Here is a 19,286-nt window from a genome sequence, read left to right on the forward strand (position 1 = left end):
GAAAATAATAAAAAAAATATTTTTTGAGCCCCGGAGATTGTAAAGACTAGTGACGCCCCTGTAATATGGTAAGATACAAAAATTTATATTATCATTAATAATTTACTATATTCTACATTTTGGAATATAGGTCTCCATATTTCTAAATTAATTCTTTGCATTCTCCTCAGATATTTCACTCTCTCCGTGCCATTTAAAACGAATTAATTCCTCTTCAGATTTTGATTTTAGATATAATCTTTCGATAAAGGATTAAGATAAGGCCCATATGTATTGTATGCCCTCTTCTTTTTATTGATTCTCTTGTATGGTTATTATGAAATGGAACATTATCTATCACAAATTATATGCATCATATTGCCTTCTTCTAAACGATTAAGTATTTTATTTACAAAGATGCTAAATTTAATATATATTCTTCTGTTCTTGATTTAATTTCTTGCGTGCTCATGAATCTCCTTTGGGTAAACTATATTTTATTCCATTTTTAAGATGGGAGTATTTTGTATTATAGCTTATAAAACATGCTGCTATATTAATACTATCCCTTTTTATTGTTGCACTATTAATTTTTTTCTCTTGTTACTATTATATCTTCATGATTTTATTTCCTGAGAAATGATTTATTAGGAATATTCCCTTTTCGTGTTTATTAATATATTGTAATTTCTTTTTATTTTTCTTGCCGTTTTTTTATCTTGTTTTCATTTTTATCTTCAAAATTTTAAATAGCTTTCTTTAAAATAAAATAATATCAGTTTTCCAAACATTATCCCTCATTCTCATTACATCAACTTACTTACAAACTATTCGTTATTATGCGTTATTTTCAAAATAAGATTTTAAGTTTTTGCCATTTTCCGATTAATATAAATATATATATTATGATAAATATAGGAAATAGACACAAAATGATTTCGACATTTTTCAATGATTTTTTTAAATTTATTATGTTGCATTATCCTCCTCTGAAAATTGATCTTCTTTTGGTAAAATACAATCAATGATAAGAAATCGACTACACCCTGAAAGAGTGAGATAATTGGTCAATCTATAGTTTACCCAAAGGAGATTTGCACGCAAGAAATTAAATCAAGAACAGTAAGAATATATATTAAATTATATAATTTTATTGCACTTTATTCTTAAAAAAGTGATGTGAAATTATTAAAGAAATATATGATGTAGAAATATCATACAGTATCAAGGTTACTATCAAAATTTTGGTATAATTTTAAAAGTATCACTAAGTTTAGTTAGAAAAAATACAGAATCAAATATCGAGATTTGCTGAGTACGCGAATTTATTACTAGATATAGCTTATATTAAAGAAAAATTTATCGATGAGAGTGGGTTTTTCAATATCAGAAATGGTTATATGGATATTCAGAAATAAATAAAAAGGTTATTAAAAATGTTCGAGATAAAGACAATTAATTATATTATCATTGCTGCTCTTACGATTCGAAAATATTCAGATATGATTTGTGATAGATAATGTTCCATTTCATCATAACTAGGGAATCGATAAAAAGAAGAGGGCATACAAGAAAATATTTACCATCATACAGTCCTTATCTTAATTGCATTGAAACTGTGTTTTTTTCAATGGAAGGATTTTATCAGATTTTAAATCTGAGGAGGAATTAATTCGTTTGGTAGAGCATATAGCAAGAGGAATATCTAAAGAAAATGCAAATAATTATTTTATAAATATGGAGACTTATATTCCAAAATGTAGAAGATAATTATTAATGATCAATATACATTTTGGTTTCTTACCAAGTTACAGGGGCGTCAATATCCTTTACAATCTCTTGTAGGCTCAAAAAATATTTTTCTAATTATTTTCAAAATTCTCAAAATTACATTCGGTATTAAGAAAATGGAAATTTTGAGGGGCTTTTTAAATTTTTCAAGGGACTCAGCCCACCCCCCTAGGAACACTACTATTATATTATGCATCGTAATTATAATGTAATTAATAAAAAAAATTATCTGTCAATAAGAAATAAAAATTAAGTGAAAATTAGAAATAAATAAATTATTTTTAAAAAGATAAAAAAGAATGATCATAAATTAGAAGAAGAAAAAATTGAGAAAAGATTAAGGAAAATAAAGATTAAAAATGACTTAAAGAGAATGCAAAAAATAAAAGTAAAATATAAAAAAAATATCTAAAAATTTAAGAAAAAAAAATTGACATTTAATTAAAAAATTAATGACTGTACTTTTTGAATGGGAATTTCCCTTTTTTGATTGACACTTTTTTTTAATTGAGACTTTACTTTTTTTGATTGATACTTTTCTTTTTTTGATTGACACTTTTCTTTTTTGATAGGATCTTTTCTTTTTTTGATCTGACTTTTTCCTTTTGTAATTTATATTTTTCGTTTTTTAATTGGGACTTTTCCTTTTTTGAATCAGAAACCTTGTATTATTTTAATATTATATATTCATTTCTATTTGGATTTATATTGTTTATATTAATTTTATTATATATACACTGTATTCCAATTGAACTAACATTTTTGTTTTAGAGATCTATCTATTCTATTAATAATTTAATAAAAAAAATTTAGACTGAGAGAGGGATAAATTATGTTTCTGCAGATCTTAATATTATATCATAATGTTCTAAAGTTATGCAGGTTGGACAGTCAAAATTTCAAATTTTCCAACATGTAAAAATTTATTTTTTCTTTAGACTTTATATTTAAACAGGCGATAAAAATAATGGTTCTTAGTAAAGATGATGTTTAATTTTAAGACAATAATAGCATTAGGAGCCAAACAAAAGGTTTTTGAAGGAACGTCCTAACAGAAACTGGTCTAACAAATAATTTCAACTGGATCAGCAGGAAAGGTTTTTGGTTATGGTAGACGACTCAAATTTATTTTATAAATGTTTATGATTTCATGTTTATGTCGAATTTTAGAATTTTGATTGTCCAGCTTTGAATGTGCATAACTTTGGACCCATTTGATAGAATGAGTGAAGAACATTGATATTATATTTCCTCTCGATTTTAAAAATTTTACATAATTGACAGATTTATTGCTAAAATAAGGGTAACAGTAAAATTAGGACACAGTATATATTTATAAATAAAATATTTTATGTGTTTAATGAAATGAATTCAGAATAATAATATAAAGTGAATTATTTAATATAATAAAATATATTTATATGTTTTTCTATTTGGTATATTATAATAAATTGTAGCTTAAAGCAAATATAAAAATCAATTTATTTTAACATTACAGTTCTCACTATAAATTGATTAATCATAATAATGTAATGGGGGTTTCGAAACTCTTTTTCCTAGAGTTGTATTTACATTATGTTATGCAATGTCCAAATCCTCAGTCATTGTTATGAGTGTTTCCTGAGTTTGTACATGAGCTCACTTGGTCGGCATGCTTGTTTTTTACAATACCCTCAAACTTAACATCATACAATATCGTCCGTTGGACCACTGTCCAATCATGCCATCCCGCAGTCCTTTCGTTTTCTACCCAAACCTTTTGCTTCTCTTCAAATTCACAGGACTCAACGTTCCTATCTTTATAATATTTTTGTTTCCATACGAGTTTTCAGTCCTTTCTCTCGTAGATAATTTCCATTGATTTAACGTCGACCTGAGCGGCCTTCCAAACATCATTTCGGCAGGGAATTTACCGTAAATTGCATTTGGAGTATTTCGGTGAGTAATTAAAACATTCGATAAATTTAACTGGTCCGGAGTACCACCTCTCCTTCCAGCATAGAAACGCATCTTTATCGTACGTATATAAGGCTCAGCCAAACCTTTCGATTTGGGGCTATAAGGGGCCGATCTAAAATGTTTTATATTGTTTTTAAAAAGAAATGTATGGAATTCAGATCCAGTAAACTGAGTATCGTTATCTGAGACAATATAACGAAGTAAACCAAATCTAGCGAAATAATTACGCAGAATATTCATTACACTCGTCCAATTAATATGTGTTACTTCAACACATTTGGTGAAAAAGGGTCTGTCAAATCATTGTGTATCGTTCCCAAGGTCGGGTAGGAATGTTCCAATCATATAACGGCACTTCTCTGGATCCCAGTCTTCCTTCCTGACAACTCTTGAAGCCTTTGACGAACTCTTCAACATCACGATCAAGATTCGTCCAAAAGACTTAGTATCTGCATAAAGATTTTATCCCCACTATCCCAGGATGTCCTTGATGGATAACATTCAAAACCTCTTTTTTTAGATTATCAGGAATAATGATTCTATCATTATAAAATAATAATCCTTCTTCGAAAGAAATATTATCTTTAATTAAGATGAATTTTTTTAAACTTTCCGAATAATTATTCATATTATCAATATGATGCCAATGATTTTTTATTAATTTAATGATCTCTTTTAGATTTATATCATTGATCGTTTTACATAAAACTTTACTTCGAGTGAACGATAAATCTTCTATTAAATTGATTTTTTACTTCTCTAATTTCATCTTCAAATTTTTTTTTAACTTCATTAATTTTTTCTCTCTCTACCCCCAAGCGGGACAGACCGTCGGCGCATCTGTTTTGATTACTCGGCCTATGAATTATCTCATAGTCGTAATTTAAAAGCTTCGTCGCCCATCGTATTAAACGGCTATTTGTTATTTTATTTAGGTCTTTTTTATCACCTAAGTTATATTTTAAAGGTTTATGATACCAAAATAAAATGTCTTCCATAAATATATTGATGAAACTTCTCGAAGCGAACTTGATCACCGAAGCCTCTCGATCAATGGTGGTGTAATTCTTTTCAGCCGTGGAAAGTGTCCTCGATCCGTAAGCAATCGGTTTTTCCTGGTCAGTAAGAAATCGGTGTGCAATAACAGCTCCTAGACCATCTTCAGAAGCGTCGCAAGAAATCACGACAGGAATATCGGCTGAATAATGAATTATTGTATTTCTTTTGATAATATTTTGTACTCTATTAAATATTTCATCTTATCTTCTTTAACTGACCAAAACCAGCTTACATTTTTACTCTTTAGTCGGTGTAGAGGAGCACAAATAGAATGTATAATTCTTTAACATTAGACGGTGTTTTACAATTTTTTAAGCATTAATCTTATCTTCGGTAGGGTGAATTCCAATTCATCAATAACATGACCTAAATAAGTAATTGACTTTTTCCCAATTTTAATTTTATCGGTCGTCGTTGTCAGTCCAGCCTTATCAAATCTTCTTAATACTTCTTCTAGATTATATGATTAAAATTCGCCAATAATTACATCGTCTAAAAATACACTAACCATAGTAAGTCCCTTTAATAGGTTTGCATAAAGAGTTTTGAAATATTATCGGAGCGCTAGTCAACCCATTGATATCAATAATAATCGACATGAGTCGAAATTACTAAAATCTCTACATTATGGACTAACTCCGAGTTGTAAAAATGCATCTCTATCTATCGTTGAAAATATTTTACCACCCGCGATCCTATTTGTCAGGTCGACGAAAGTTGGTAGTAAATCGTTATCTATCGCTGGATATTTTATTAGTTGATTGTTAAACAAAAATCTTCGCATATCCGCACGGCATCGAATTTTTTTAAAATATTAACCGTTGGCGTAGTCCAAGTTTGGAGTTATTGTTCTACCTTCTCAATAACGCCTTCGTTTAAAAGTCTGTCTAACTCAGCTTCAATAGTTCGACACAACGGTTATGAAATTTCTCTAGATGGTAGTGCAATAGGCACTGTATTTGGTTGTATCTTGATGACGGCTTTCTTTAATTTTATTTGTCCTAATTTTTTTTTTTAAACTTATGGAAATTTTGAAACAATAGTATTTAAACTGGAATCTTTCATATTTATATTATTAATTCGAACTTCTTCAGGAAGTTTTATATCAAATTCTTTAAGAAAAGGCATTCCAAAAATAAGAGAATTCTTACCCTTAACTACCCAAAGAGGTAAAAATTTTGAAATATTCTTTACTTCGACTTCCACTAAACATTTACCCAATACTTCGATCTTGATATGGTTATATCCTACTAGTTTATAAGCAGGTGATAATGGTGGTTTGCCTATGCGACTAGGTAACCTCATCTATCACACTACACGCCGCGCCAGTATCAAATTCCATAGTTAGCTGCAGCCCATTTTCGCATCGATGTAGCTTTATTGGCAAAAGACAGTCGAGGTGTCCGTGGAAAATCATTTTTATAGCATGCGTTCTGCACTCTTTCGCTATGTGGTTTGCTTTTCCGCACCTAAAGCATATTACTTTTTTTTGACTAAAATTAGGTTTAAAACTTGATTTATAAAAATTTTGGTTGAATGTGTGAGCATTAAAATTATTATTATTATTTTTACGTTATTATAATTATTGCATAGGTTTATATTTATTTATTTTATTAACTTCTGCTAGGGTTTCCTTCTCCAATAAAGACAGCGCGATAGCTAGACGCACAGTATCTTCAAAAGTAATATTTCCTTCGGCATATTTTGACCGAAGTTCTTTGTCCAGTTCATGTAACCCTATTCCTAAGATAAAAATATCTCTTAAGAGTTCATCAACCGGCGATTTAAAATTACATAAAAATGCTTTTTAATTTGATTGAAAAATCGATAATAGTTTCACTGCCTCTTTTTAAAGTATAAAAGTTATTGCGATTTAGAAAACTACTCGAAAAATCTTTAAATATTTTTTCTAAATTGTCAAGTAAAATTGGATATTTATGTTATCTAGGTTATTAGGAAAATCTTTATTTAGAAAATTAAAAGAATGGCATGATTAAATCTAAATACCTCTTTTTTTAAAGCTGTTTAAACGGCCGGCTGTTTAAAAATAAGTCTAACCAGGACACAAAGTCTTTACTTAACTTCCCAATTTTCCACATATCTTGTATATAAAAATACACAATAAAATTTAATACATTATTGTTCACGATATATGTATCCTTTATTTTTGAGAATTCTATTTGGCACAATATGTTAAAGGACATGTTCTTTAATTAAAAATTAAAACAAAAAAAAATTAAAATCATATTTATAAAAATATTTCGACATGATGGCATTCATTCATTTACCTATTTTTTTTTAACTCATTTTATTAGATTACAAGATTATAATCACAACAAGTAAGCTACAGTATTGTGATGATTTAATGAAACATATCGACGATTAAATTAAACCCATCTATATAAAATTATAATCTTTGCAAAAATAATTAAAATAACAAAAGGAATAATAAAAGAAATTTCAATAATGCTTTGTCTATATTTTAATTATTTTTGCAGAGATTATAATTTTATATGGATAATTTTTAATTTAATCGTCAATATGTTTCATTAAATCATCACAACACTGTATATCCATTTCAACAATTAATATTTACAATAATTAATAAAGTATTTAATGATGAGTTAATATATCCGGCATTTTAATATTAGTAATAGTCCATTCTTAGCATAGATAGGGAAGAATTAATTTGCAAGTATTTAAAATAGATTTATTATTTTATAAGATGATCAAAATTTTCAAATAATTTAGTATTAGACCTTTGCCATTTTAGCATACATAGAATTGTACCAAAACTAAATAACCTTTCAATTGAAGCTGATGAAGATATTGCAGTATTATATTTATAAAAAATTTCCTTAATGGAAAGATAATAAGCATTCAGTTCAATGTTATATGTATTATGAACTCAGCAAAGACCCTTATCATGGTCATTTAAATAATAGAATTATATAACTTTAACGATTAACTTAACAAAAAATTTGTAGAAATAGAAATACATGGGCGCTTAACCCACCAACAATTCTCATTAGATATTAGCCCACGTTAAAACCCCAAGTTATTATATCTCAGAATAGCAAATCATAGTCTTTCGAAATCAACTGAAAATTAGAACAAATACACCTATCCCCTCCCCCCCCCCTGCATTCTTTACTTAAAACCAATATATCATTTTACAAATAAAATATAACGCCATTTAAAATATTACCGGAATCCCTTATCTAAATTATATTTTTTCCCTAAAATGGTAAATCTTTATACATTTTTATGCCAGGTGTAAAATAATCTACAAACATTATATTTTCGATAAAATATTTCTGTGATATATTATTTATCAGAATGATATTATTGTATGGTAATATTGTAATAATGGCAATAAAAACAAAGTGGCTATTTAGGAAAAATATCAATAGCAAGTATGCAAAAATTATTTTAAAAAAATTAATTTATTTTACTTTAACCATTAAAATGTGATCATTTGTAATTTATAAAAACCTATATTTGTTCTTACAATTTTTCGAATCAATTTTTGATAGTTAATATATGGAATTTAGTATCTTAATTTTTAAGTAATAATTTTATAAAATAATAATACGCCCTCTTGCGGATTTAATATTATTGAAATTTAAAATTTAATTATAAATATTTTTATTATAATTATATTAAAGGATTTAAACGATTTATTATGAGATAAGAGAAAATTCAACTATTAATGTATATATCTTTATTATTGAATATATCTAATAATTTAATTTTTTATAAGTTATTTTTATAATAGTATCATAGTCGGGAGAAGATTCGAGAGAAAATATAACATGATTGAAGGGTTGACACTGATTTAGGAACTTGAAGAAGTTTTAATATAAAATGTAGTTCTATTTCACTTGGTTGGTACTAAATATATGAACAAATTTTTGGTTTGTATAAATATTTATATTTTCCATGATAATCTATTATTTCATATTTTTGCCTAGTTTGGCATCTGTCTATCCTCATTTATATATGTCTGTAATCTTGTATTTATTTACTTTTTGTTCTTAATCTTAAAAGTGTCAATTATTTTTTACAAATCTTAAAAATCTTGTATTTCTTTAACCTAAAACATAATCAGAGTTGGGCAGGTCCTCTAGAAAAAGAATCTAGGTGCAGATAAAGATTTTTAATAAAAAAATGAATCTTAGATACAGATACTAGTATCTTTTTCAAAATATCAAAAAGATACAAGATAAAAGATACTTATATCTTTTACTAAATTAGAGTATTTTAAATACAAGATACTTTTAAATTATCATTACCAATTAAATTAGAATAGTTTATAAAATACAGTTTTTATTATTTATTTGTGAAGAACATAGCATACACATATAAGAATGAATATTTGCAATAATTAATAAAATATTTATTAATGAAATAATTATAATAAACAGGATTTTAATATTAGTTTTTGCCCATTAATAGCTTAAACAGGGAAGAGAGTGTAATATATTTAATGGGAGTTGAAAATTTGCAAATAAGAAAAATTAAATCAAATGTTTTATTAGAATTTGCAGGTTATTTTCTGTGTTGTTTTAAATATAGCTTATATTCGGATTATATGGCTAAATGGCGTCTCTAAAAAAAATATACTAGTTTTATTTTATTCATTATCTATAATAAGTATTTATCATTACTTGTTTGTGATATTTTTTGTAATATCATATATATAAATATCATTTAAATCTCTTTTCAAATTTTTTTTATATATTTCTTGCAAAATTATTAATTATATATAAAAAATATGAAAATAATGTATAACATTATATTATAATTATTAAAAACATAACAATTTTCTTTAATACATTTTAAATTGATTAAATTTTGTAAATATATGCTGTAATGTAATTTTACTTATATCATAAATAAATAAAAGTAACTAATAAAGTTAAATTCTACTTTATTATAATTATTTTATTAAGAGCTAATGTTATATATCAAGTGTAGCTTAAATATTTCCTCTAATAATAACTTGCTAAAATAATTATATATAAAATATATTAGGGATGTGACGATATTTTTTATCGGATCGGGCCGACTTCACCCTTTAAAATATCGGTTATCGGCCGATATTATAAAATTTAATCCGATATAAAATGGCTTCTTTAACAAAAATAAAATTTTATAAAATTTTTAAAAAAAGTTATATCTAACATCATTGATTTTTATAAATAAAATCGAAATCCATTTTTATGTATATTTTTTTAATAATAATAAATAATTAATAAACATTCTGCCATATTGTTATTTTTTTGCGCATTCTGTTATAGTGTGCGAAATTTTCTTCAGAATCTGTTTTTAGTGAATTTGGTGATATTGACAGTTACTATCGCCGCAAGCTGACCTCTGATAAATTGGAAATATTGGTATTTCTAAAAAGAAATCTTCGATATATTAATGTTAAATATTATTTTAAATATTTATTTCAAATTTCATAATATAATTGTTTATTACTTATTATATATATAGATTAATGTTATTACTTATTATATAAAAGTGAAATGTTATTACTTACTTATTATATAAAAGTGATTTAACAATAAAAATATTTTATATTTTTATAGAATTACAATTGAATTGAATATAAACTATAACTGATCATTATAATATATTTAAATTACATAAGTTATGGTATAGTTAAATTATAGACGTTATACTAATAAAAAGTATATTATAAATAAAAACCATTGGTATCTTTACAGAATACAAAATTAGATATGATATCGGATCGGTAATCGACCGATATCAATTTAATATCGGGAATATCGGATCGGCCTCCAAAAAAGTGGTATCGATACATCCCTAAAAAATATATATTAATAATTTTAATTTGATATTCAACCATCTTCTATAAAAAAATTTAATAACAATTATCTAAGAGCGACTTAAGTATAGGTATTAATATGTTAATAATTATAAAATAAAAATGTATAATATACCTAAATATTTAACAAAGTTTGTAGATGAGTTTGTTGAATTTGTAATAACTTTTTTACTTGTGCAATTTTGACATTCAGCTTGTACCTTGTTCTTTTTCACATGAATTACTTTATAAAATTTTCCATCTAGAATTTTAAGATTCGGATTTGATTCAGGAGAACCTATCTCCATAATTTCATCTTCACTACTATGATTGTTAAACATTCCACAAATTAAAAAATATTACATATAAAATATATCCTTATCTTATTTAGTTTTGGTGTTGTTATTTTTAATCTATCAATCTTTGTGACCTATAAAACTTCCAACTAATTTTGGTTATCAATATATTTAAATATAGCGGCAAAAAGATACTTGTATCTTTTGCCTATTTAGAGTATCTTAAATATAAGATACTTTTAAATTATCATTACCAATTAAGTTAGAATAGTTTGTAAAATACAGTTTTTATTATTTATTTGTGAAGAACATAACATTACCATAATAAGAATGAATATTTGCAAGAATTAATAAAATATTTAATGATGAGTTGATTATAATAATCAGGCATTTTAATATTAGTATTAGTCCATTCTTAGCATAGATAGGGAAGGGAGACTAGTATTGGAGTTGAAATATTAATTTGCAAAAGAGTATTTAAAATAAATTCATTATTTTATAAGATAATCAAAATATTTATAATTAGACCTTTGCCATTTTGGCATACTTAACATTGTGCCAAAACTAAATAACCTTTCAATTGGAGCTGATGAAGGTATTGCAATATTATATTTATAAAAAATTTCTTTAATGGAAGGATAATAATTAAACATTTATTTTTATTATAATATATATAAAATACAAAACAAGATATTTATATAAAATACAAAACAAGATATTTATATAAAATACAAAATAAGATTTGATTAAATTTATAAATATCTATAATATGGGATTTTTATATAAATATAAACATAATAAATTTCTATTAAACTTTGCAATATTTGTTGCTGATTTAATAGATTGTTGATTAAATAAGTGAATTAAAGGGGATAATTTTTTTTAAGGTTGATAGGAATATATTTTTCCTTATCAATTATAATGTTATGGAGTAAAGTACATGTTTATATTAAATTTTCTGTTAGCTGTAATCATATGTTGGGTCACCAAAGTTTGTCATATAGCTTTGCAAGTGGTCCTAACAATTTTTTGGATTGTAGATATTCCCATTTTGAAGGAATAAGCTAAGGTAGGATATCTACAGCCTGTAGCTAAATATCTAAATAAAAAATATATTTAAATAATAAATTGCTTTATTTTTACCTTAAACAAACCATTAGCTTTTCTTCAATACTTATTGGATATTTTATAAAATTTGTGGATGTTGTAAGCAATATTGGTTTTACATGCTCAAGTATGTAATAAAAGGTTTCCTAAATTAAAATGATTTATAGATAAAATAGAATAAAATTACTTTGGTCATCCTCATATAATTGAAAAATTTAACCTTATTTTTTAAGAGTTTAGGAAAGAGAATGTAAAATTCGCCCTCTTTTCTTTAATTAATATTAAGATTGTTTAATCTCCTCCTCTTCAATATTATTTTGTATAAGAGAAATAATATGGCGGCTCTCATTTTGTGAATTAATATAATCGCTTAGCACTATGAATGTAAATCGCTGCGATCGATCCAGCTGATCAGTCGCTGCGAAATCGCGGCTTAAATCGCGATCGCAATCGCTCTCACTATGAATTCAGGGTAAAACATATTCTTAAAAATTTAAAAAAGGTTATTTCTTACATGATTGAAGGGTTGACACTGATTTAGGAACTATTTTATCTTCTTAAAAATTTAAAAAAGGTTATTTCTTACATGATTGAAGGGTTGACACTGATTTAGGAACTATTTTATCTTCTTAAAAATTTAAAAAAGGTTATTTCTTTAACTTAAAACATATTCTTAAAAATTTAAAAAAGGTTATTTCTTACATGATTGAAGGGTTGACACTGATTTAGGAACTTGAAGAAGTTTTAATATAAAATGTAGTTGGATTTCACTTGGTACTAAATATATGAACAAATTTTTGGTTTGTATAAATATTTATATTTTCCGTGATAATCTATATATATAATATTAAATTTTATTTTTATTAATAAAAAATAATTATACTTGACTATCTTCTTAAAAATCGTTAATTAAAAAAAGATCGTTAATTAAAAATGGTTGATTATTAATTAATAAAACAAAAAAAATAAATTTAAACCAATAAAATAGATAGAAAATAAATTTAAACCAATGAAATAAGACCTTAATAAACCAATAAAAATAAAGATTAATTAGCCAATAAAAATATAAAATAATAGCAAAATAATAAAGTATATAAGAAAGATTATATTACAAAATTAATATAGAAGGTGGTTGAGCGGGAAGAACGCTTGCCTTTAAATCGTTAAGTCATGGGTTCGAATCCCGTTATTATATACAAAAAAATTTCTTAAAATTTAACATTAGAGAGATATAGTCTCCATCGATTTATTTAACATTAAGAAGATAGGAAAGTTGATAGGAAAAATAAAAATTAACATTAAGAAGATAGGAAGATAGGAAAGTTGATAGGAAAAATAAAAATTATCATTAAGAAGATAGGAAAGTTGATGAGAAAAATAAAAATTAACATTAAGGATATACGAAAACATTCATTTCTTGATTACGGTGATTATATATATAGATTTGTTAATTTTTAAAAATATATATAATCGAAGGAAAAGAAAAATAAAGTATTCATTCATTTTTTTTTCTTTAGTTTGAAGTGCGTTAAATTTTGTTTTTGCGTTTATTTTTGTTCTTGTTAATTTATTGCGTGTATTGGACAAAAATATAGTTGATCTTGAAAAAGAAAAGGAATAATAAAAGGTATCAAGTAAAAGAATAATAACAAAAGGTATCGAGTAGGAACAATAATAAATATATTTATATTGTTAGTTAATAGAAAATCGAACCCAGGAAATTAGAATAATAAATAACCTGTAGATTTAAAAGTTACAAATAGTTAACATACAGAAAACAAAATGAATCTTACTACAAATAATAGAGAATATATTTAAAAAATTTAACTAAGCATTTGCAGTTTACCTTGGCATTTGCAGTTTATCTTAGCATGCAATTTAGTCAAACTCATCATTCAGATTGTTATAAATTACAAATTACATGGCTATAATAGTAGCTTTTTGTTAAAAAAAATCTAGATTTTATGAACTCGTGGGTCAAGATTAAAATAATTCCTAACATTTTGGCCATGAAAAATTAAGTAGATCTAATGAATTAATGTTTTAGTTAATTCAATTTTTGTTATAGAAATTTTTAAAAATCTCTATTAAAATCCTTGAATGGTAATGTAAAAATAAGAAATAGCGCGAATAATGTTAATGAGGTTTATCAAACCCATATTTTGAACTGTTAAATCTGCTTTAATATTTTAAAGACTTATTTATTGGACTACATAAAGAAAATGTTTTAAGAGGGACTTGTCTTTACAAATAGAGAGTTTTATCGGGTAAGATGGATTCAAGACCTGAAGAAATATTATAGATACAATAAGCAATTGGTCGTCATTTTAGATTTTTTGCTAAGACATTTCTACTTAAAAAGTTAATTATTTAGATATTGAGTAAACCAGAATGAAGGAGACTTAAGTTTCATGTACAATAAGATCTGATAGCAAGTTTGAGCATCTCTGTTTCTGACCATATAAACTAACAAAGCTGTAGGAAACGATATATAATAAATTAAAGAAATTTCAAGATTCGAATTTGTAAATTATAAACTAATTTTTAAAAGTGTTAAGATCATTCTATGTATAAGAACTAAAATCCTAATAGCTATTAGAGAGAGCAACGCTATGCTTGATTAAATAAATATTTTTTGCAAGGAGCAAAGCTTTGCTCCATTTTCTGCCGAATGCAATGTTTCTTATAAATCATGACATATAAAGTTAAAGGGAAATTTTATGATATGTGAACAAATAACCGCGATGTTCCAGTTTGTGCTAGATATGGCCATGGCAACGAAAAGAACTCAGAATATGGCAATTAAAAAAGACCTAGTAAATAGTTTAACCAGGCCTCAATATGACAATTATAAAATGCCTAACTCACAAGAGTATGTTAAGAGAGAGTTTGATAATTATAGGAAGCCTAAAAGCAAGTTTTACGATAATAAATGTAAGAATTGTGCCGACTGGCATGAAAAATATTTATGCCCCACTAAAGACAAAACGTGTATAAAGTGCCAAAGAATCGGACACTTCTCACCGTGTTGCCGTAGTAAGTCAGTATATCAAAATTTAAACTCATCGAAACAATACTTTTCCTCAAGTGATTTAAGAAATCATCTTTGGGCAGGTGGATTAAATAAAAGGAGGAAGATTCCAGCCATAATAAATGGACTTAGTGTCACTTTCGACTTTGATATGGGAGCAAGAGACTCTATCATTGCATTGAATATTTGGGAGAAATTTGACAAACCGCTAACTTTTTCCACAAACACATTCATCCTATGAAGATATGCTTCTGGATTTAATCGGTGAAGCCATGGTCCGTGTACAAGTGTGGAAGGAAATTCGTAAATTATTAGTTATTACTACTTAGGTTTGAACCATGGATTTTAGCATTTGGGTTTGAGCTACTAAGACAGGTAAATATATAATAGATTATTAAAACGAATGGAGATCCCGTGGGTCATTCAAGATCAATGGTATCAAGTGGCTATCAGTCCAACGATGCCCCTATGGACTTTTCAAATACAATCGGTGCCCACAATAGCCGATAGATGTCAAAACGGAAGACTCAATGGGGTCGTTGTTAGCTAAACAGTTCAAAGCCGTTTTTGACGATGTTGTAACCTAATTTCACAGTGCAACTCCTGTTAAAAGATACGGCTGTTCTAAAATCATTTTCCTCGTCGAGTGCTTTTCCACTATGCAATCGATTAAACTAGAACTGTATCACCTTGTTGCTGCTGATATTTAGGAGCCAATCGATTTCTCTACAACTAGGGTGCCATGAGCAATCCCAATGATAAACAATGTCGAGATTCGTATTTGCGCCGATTTCAAGGTTAGTTTAAATCCCCATTTATTATATGATGATCACGTTATTTTAACGTTGGATGACTTACTGGTAAAGATTCAGTGGTAACCCGATTTATAGTAAAAGATTTAAAGGATATGAATCTACAAATGGCCGTAGATCCAAAGATCCATAAATATTTGGTCATCTCGAAGCATAAGAGATCGTTACTGACTTTCAAAAAAGTAAGGGTTACTCGTTACTTAAACAATTAAATATTATATACAAAAAAAATATTTATTTTTTTCCTACAATATACAATATAAATAAAATTATACAAGAATATATAATAAGATAAGATCAATTCTATATAATTATAATATGAATAAATTATATAAAAAAAATATATTATATAATAATATAACATCTTTTTTGTAAAAATTTTTATTAATATTAGCAACAATTGATTTTCAAAATTTTGATCAGAAAAACAAGAGCACTTATTGCTCAATACAGCTTTCGCCGTGCTAAACATATGTTCAATTGGCGCAGAGGATGGGATAGTTATATTATATTTAATTAATAAACATCTTAATTCGGGAAATTTATTAAAAATATAAAGTATATATCTTAATTTATCAAAAAAGCTTAATAGATCATCTTCATAAAGATCTTCATTCATTTTCTCATCAAAAAATTAATCTTTATTAGAAAATATTCTGGTATGTGTGTTGGATAAATGAATTAAGTCTGCTCTTTCTTTTCTTAAACTGAAGTAAGTTCTAGCATTCTTCCTTTGTTGATTTCTAATCTTATCTAGGGCTAATCCAATTTAAATAGCGGGAGCTTAATTGCTTATATTTTAATTTCATGATTAAGCTATTCAAAATATTATGAAAGAATACTTCCTTTAATGCTTATTTTATAATACCCATGATTTAATATTCTATTGTTAGATTAATGTTTAAAATAATAATATATAAATTCATCTTTTTACCTTCATATGCTTTTAAGTTTGAACTGCTGGACATTGGGGTTGAAATATTTGCTTTGGGACATAATTTACAATTACAAAGTGTAGACCTTGTACCCTTAATTTTCCTTATTGGTGTAAAAATATGTTTTAAATTGGGGTCACCGAAGGATTAGATCATCTTCATCTGAAGAAGTAAATACTAGGGATATAATATTCTTAAAAATAATTATAAAATAGAATAATAATATTATTAATAACATTTACTTTGAATTTTGATTGAATATATATTAAATTAACATTCAACTGAAATTTAACAACGAGAATTCAAATTAAAAATGAAGGAATGATGGTTAATATGAATTAAATACACAGCTTAAATTATTTATATTAAAAAATTAAATAAAAATAATTTCATAGTACAATAAAATATGTTTTTCTTTTTATGATATTTTTTAAGAAAAAATTTAAAGTAACGAGTGACGTTTTGCTATACCGTTTCTCAAAGAAAGAAACGCGTCACCGTTACTGGTTACCTCTAGAAGAAGGTAACTAATGGCTTTCCTTTTCTTCAAAAAGGGTAACGACGTTACTTTTTACGTTACTTAACGGCACTACGAGTGCAGGACTCAAGTCTCAAGGCCAAATTTGAAAATAATTTTTATGGAATTCTATTCTAATTTTAGGCGTCGTTATCGACTAGAATGGGGTGCATCCAAGCGATAAAAAGGTAAAAGTAATTCAGGCCGCACCTAATCACATAAATGTTTATCAGTTACGGTAATTTCTTGGCATATCAAGACCAGTTTATTCCTAATCTTCATAGTAAAGCAGCATTGACTACGGTATAAGTAAAATGGTGTGGGACAACAATGGAACAGAAGGTTTTTAAGAAAATTAAGATACTGTAATGCCGTACAATGCTCAAATGCCTTTGATTTTGGAGTGCGATGCTTCAGATGCAAATCTTGGAGTTGTCTTACTTCAATAAGTTTCACAAAACTAGGAAAAACCTATCGCATTTGCGTCTCAGATGTTTTGCAGTCTAAAAAATAGTAAGCTCCAATCGATAAAGAATCGAGGGCACTTGCTGTTCGGAATTGAAAAATGAAGATGTATACTTCGGACAGACCATAAGCCATTGGAGCGGTTGTTCGGGGAAAAGAGGGATATTCCCAAGATATAAACAATTGTCTGGCTCATTCGGCCTGGAAAATGGCCGCAAACTATTTTACGTGCAATACAGACTGGGTCGCGAGAATTTTATAGCCAATGCATTATCTTGGTTACCGTTGCTCGATATTATACAGAATCGGTACGCATTGGCAATTCGCAATATCAATTTAGAGGATATCCAGGTTTCAGAGGGAAACCTGCTCAGGAGTTCTGTGTAAGATTCCATACTAAAACGAGTGACACGATATATTGAACAAGGTTGGAGAGATTTTGATCGGAAGGAAGAACAGGATTTAGTAAGTATCCATACCCAGCGAGAAAAACTAACAGTAGACAGAGGAATGTCGAACGAAATGTTCGATTGATCATACCAGCTATACTTAGGAATGCATGTTGGAGACACTACATCGAGGACATCCTGGAATAAATGCGATGAAATCTATTTTTCGGTTGTATTGTTTGTACTAAATGTGAAGAGTACAACGAACGGTATATAAAGCTTTGCGTTAGGTGTCAATTTCATCTAAACTTAGGAATGCAATGTTGGAGACACTACATAGGCGCTGTAATAAACGCGTTGAAATCTATTTTTTAGCTGTAATGTTGGTAGCTTAAGTGTGAAGAGGAAATCGAACTGTATATAAAGCAGCTGTGTTGGGTGTCAAAAAAATCTAACAAACGTAATGGAGTTACCCTTTACTCATGGAATATTACGAACCATGGGAATACATCTAGATTTTGCAGAACCTGTTGACTCTCTAATTGGTTAGGAAGAGTAGATTCATATTCAAAATAGGCAGATGTAGATCTGATGAGAAGCACATCGGCGAAGGTGATTAAAGAGATTAAAAAAGTTGTAGCTACATTTGGAGTACCTAAAAGTATTGTAACTGACAATGGATTTCAATTTATTTCAACATAATTTAAACTATACTGTGAAAAAAACAACATATGTCACATTCGTTCAGCTTTATACTACCCGAAGACTAATGAGTAAACGAACTATTCGGACCTTTAAAGGAAGGTATTATGCCAATAAAGAATCAATTAATGACCATCAAGAAGCAGCGATTCGAACGATAGCAGCGTATAGGCTGTGAGAACTTAGTTCGACGGTAGGTGGCCAGTGAAAATTATGTTGATCGTCAGATAAGAACTAGTCTAGATTGGGCTGGACCATAAATGAAAAATGAGATAAATAATATAATGATAAACAAAGTCAGAACATGACACACATTCCAGTGTTAGGGAATTTGATGTTGGAAAACATGTATGGATATGGAACGACACCACTAAGGGCTGGAGCGAAGAAATAGTTCAAGATAAGAAG

At 27.1% G+C, this 19,286-nt stretch overlaps 1 protein-coding gene and 1 long non-coding RNA gene across 2 annotated transcripts; both read right to left on the reverse strand.

Moving 5' to 3' along the window:
- Positions 1–3,516: 3,516 nt before the first annotated feature.
- On the reverse strand, positions 3,517–10,965 carry LOC135927016 (uncharacterized). The gene is made up of 4 exons (XM_065462951.1): positions 10,818–10,965; positions 4,745–4,927; positions 4,444–4,678; positions 3,517–3,841 (listed from the first exon to the last, which is right to left on the reverse strand). The coding sequence occupies exons 1-4, from the start codon at positions 10,963–10,965 to the stop codon at positions 3,517–3,519; spliced, it is 891 nt and encodes a 296-aa protein (XP_065319023.1).
- An 834-nt stretch (positions 10,966–11,799) lies between these two features.
- Positions 11,800–12,495, reverse strand: LOC135927148 (uncharacterized). The gene is made up of 3 exons (XR_010571960.1): positions 12,215–12,495; positions 12,064–12,173; positions 11,800–12,019 (listed from the first exon to the last, which is right to left on the reverse strand). It is a non-coding gene; the product is annotated as an uncharacterized LOC135927148 (long non-coding RNA).
- Positions 12,496–19,286: the final 6,791 nt, after the last annotated feature.

This window comes from Gordionus sp. m RMFG-2023, chromosome 3, assembly GCF_954871325.1.
Source record: "Gordionus sp. m RMFG-2023 chromosome 3, tfGorSpeb1-WG-v2, whole genome shotgun sequence".
NCBI classification, from domain to species: domain Eukaryota; kingdom Metazoa; phylum Nematomorpha; class Gordioida; order Chordodea; family Parachordodidae; genus Gordionus; species Gordionus sp. m RMFG-2023.

Bases quoted from the DNA above. Each gene is read 5' to 3' on its own strand.
- LOC135927016 (XM_065462951.1), bottom strand. From the start codon at position 10,965: ATGTTTAACAATCATAGTAGTGAAGATGAAATTATGGAGATAGGTTCT. The intron at 4,928-10,817 runs GTAAAAAAGTTA...TTCATTATTCAG, and splicing joins TGAATGTCAAAATTGCACAA to CCGATATTCCTGTCGTGATT. The intron at 4,679-4,744 runs GTTTCATCAATA...AATATAACTTAG, and splicing joins GATCAAGTTCGCTTCGAGAA to GTGATAAAAAAGACCTAAAT.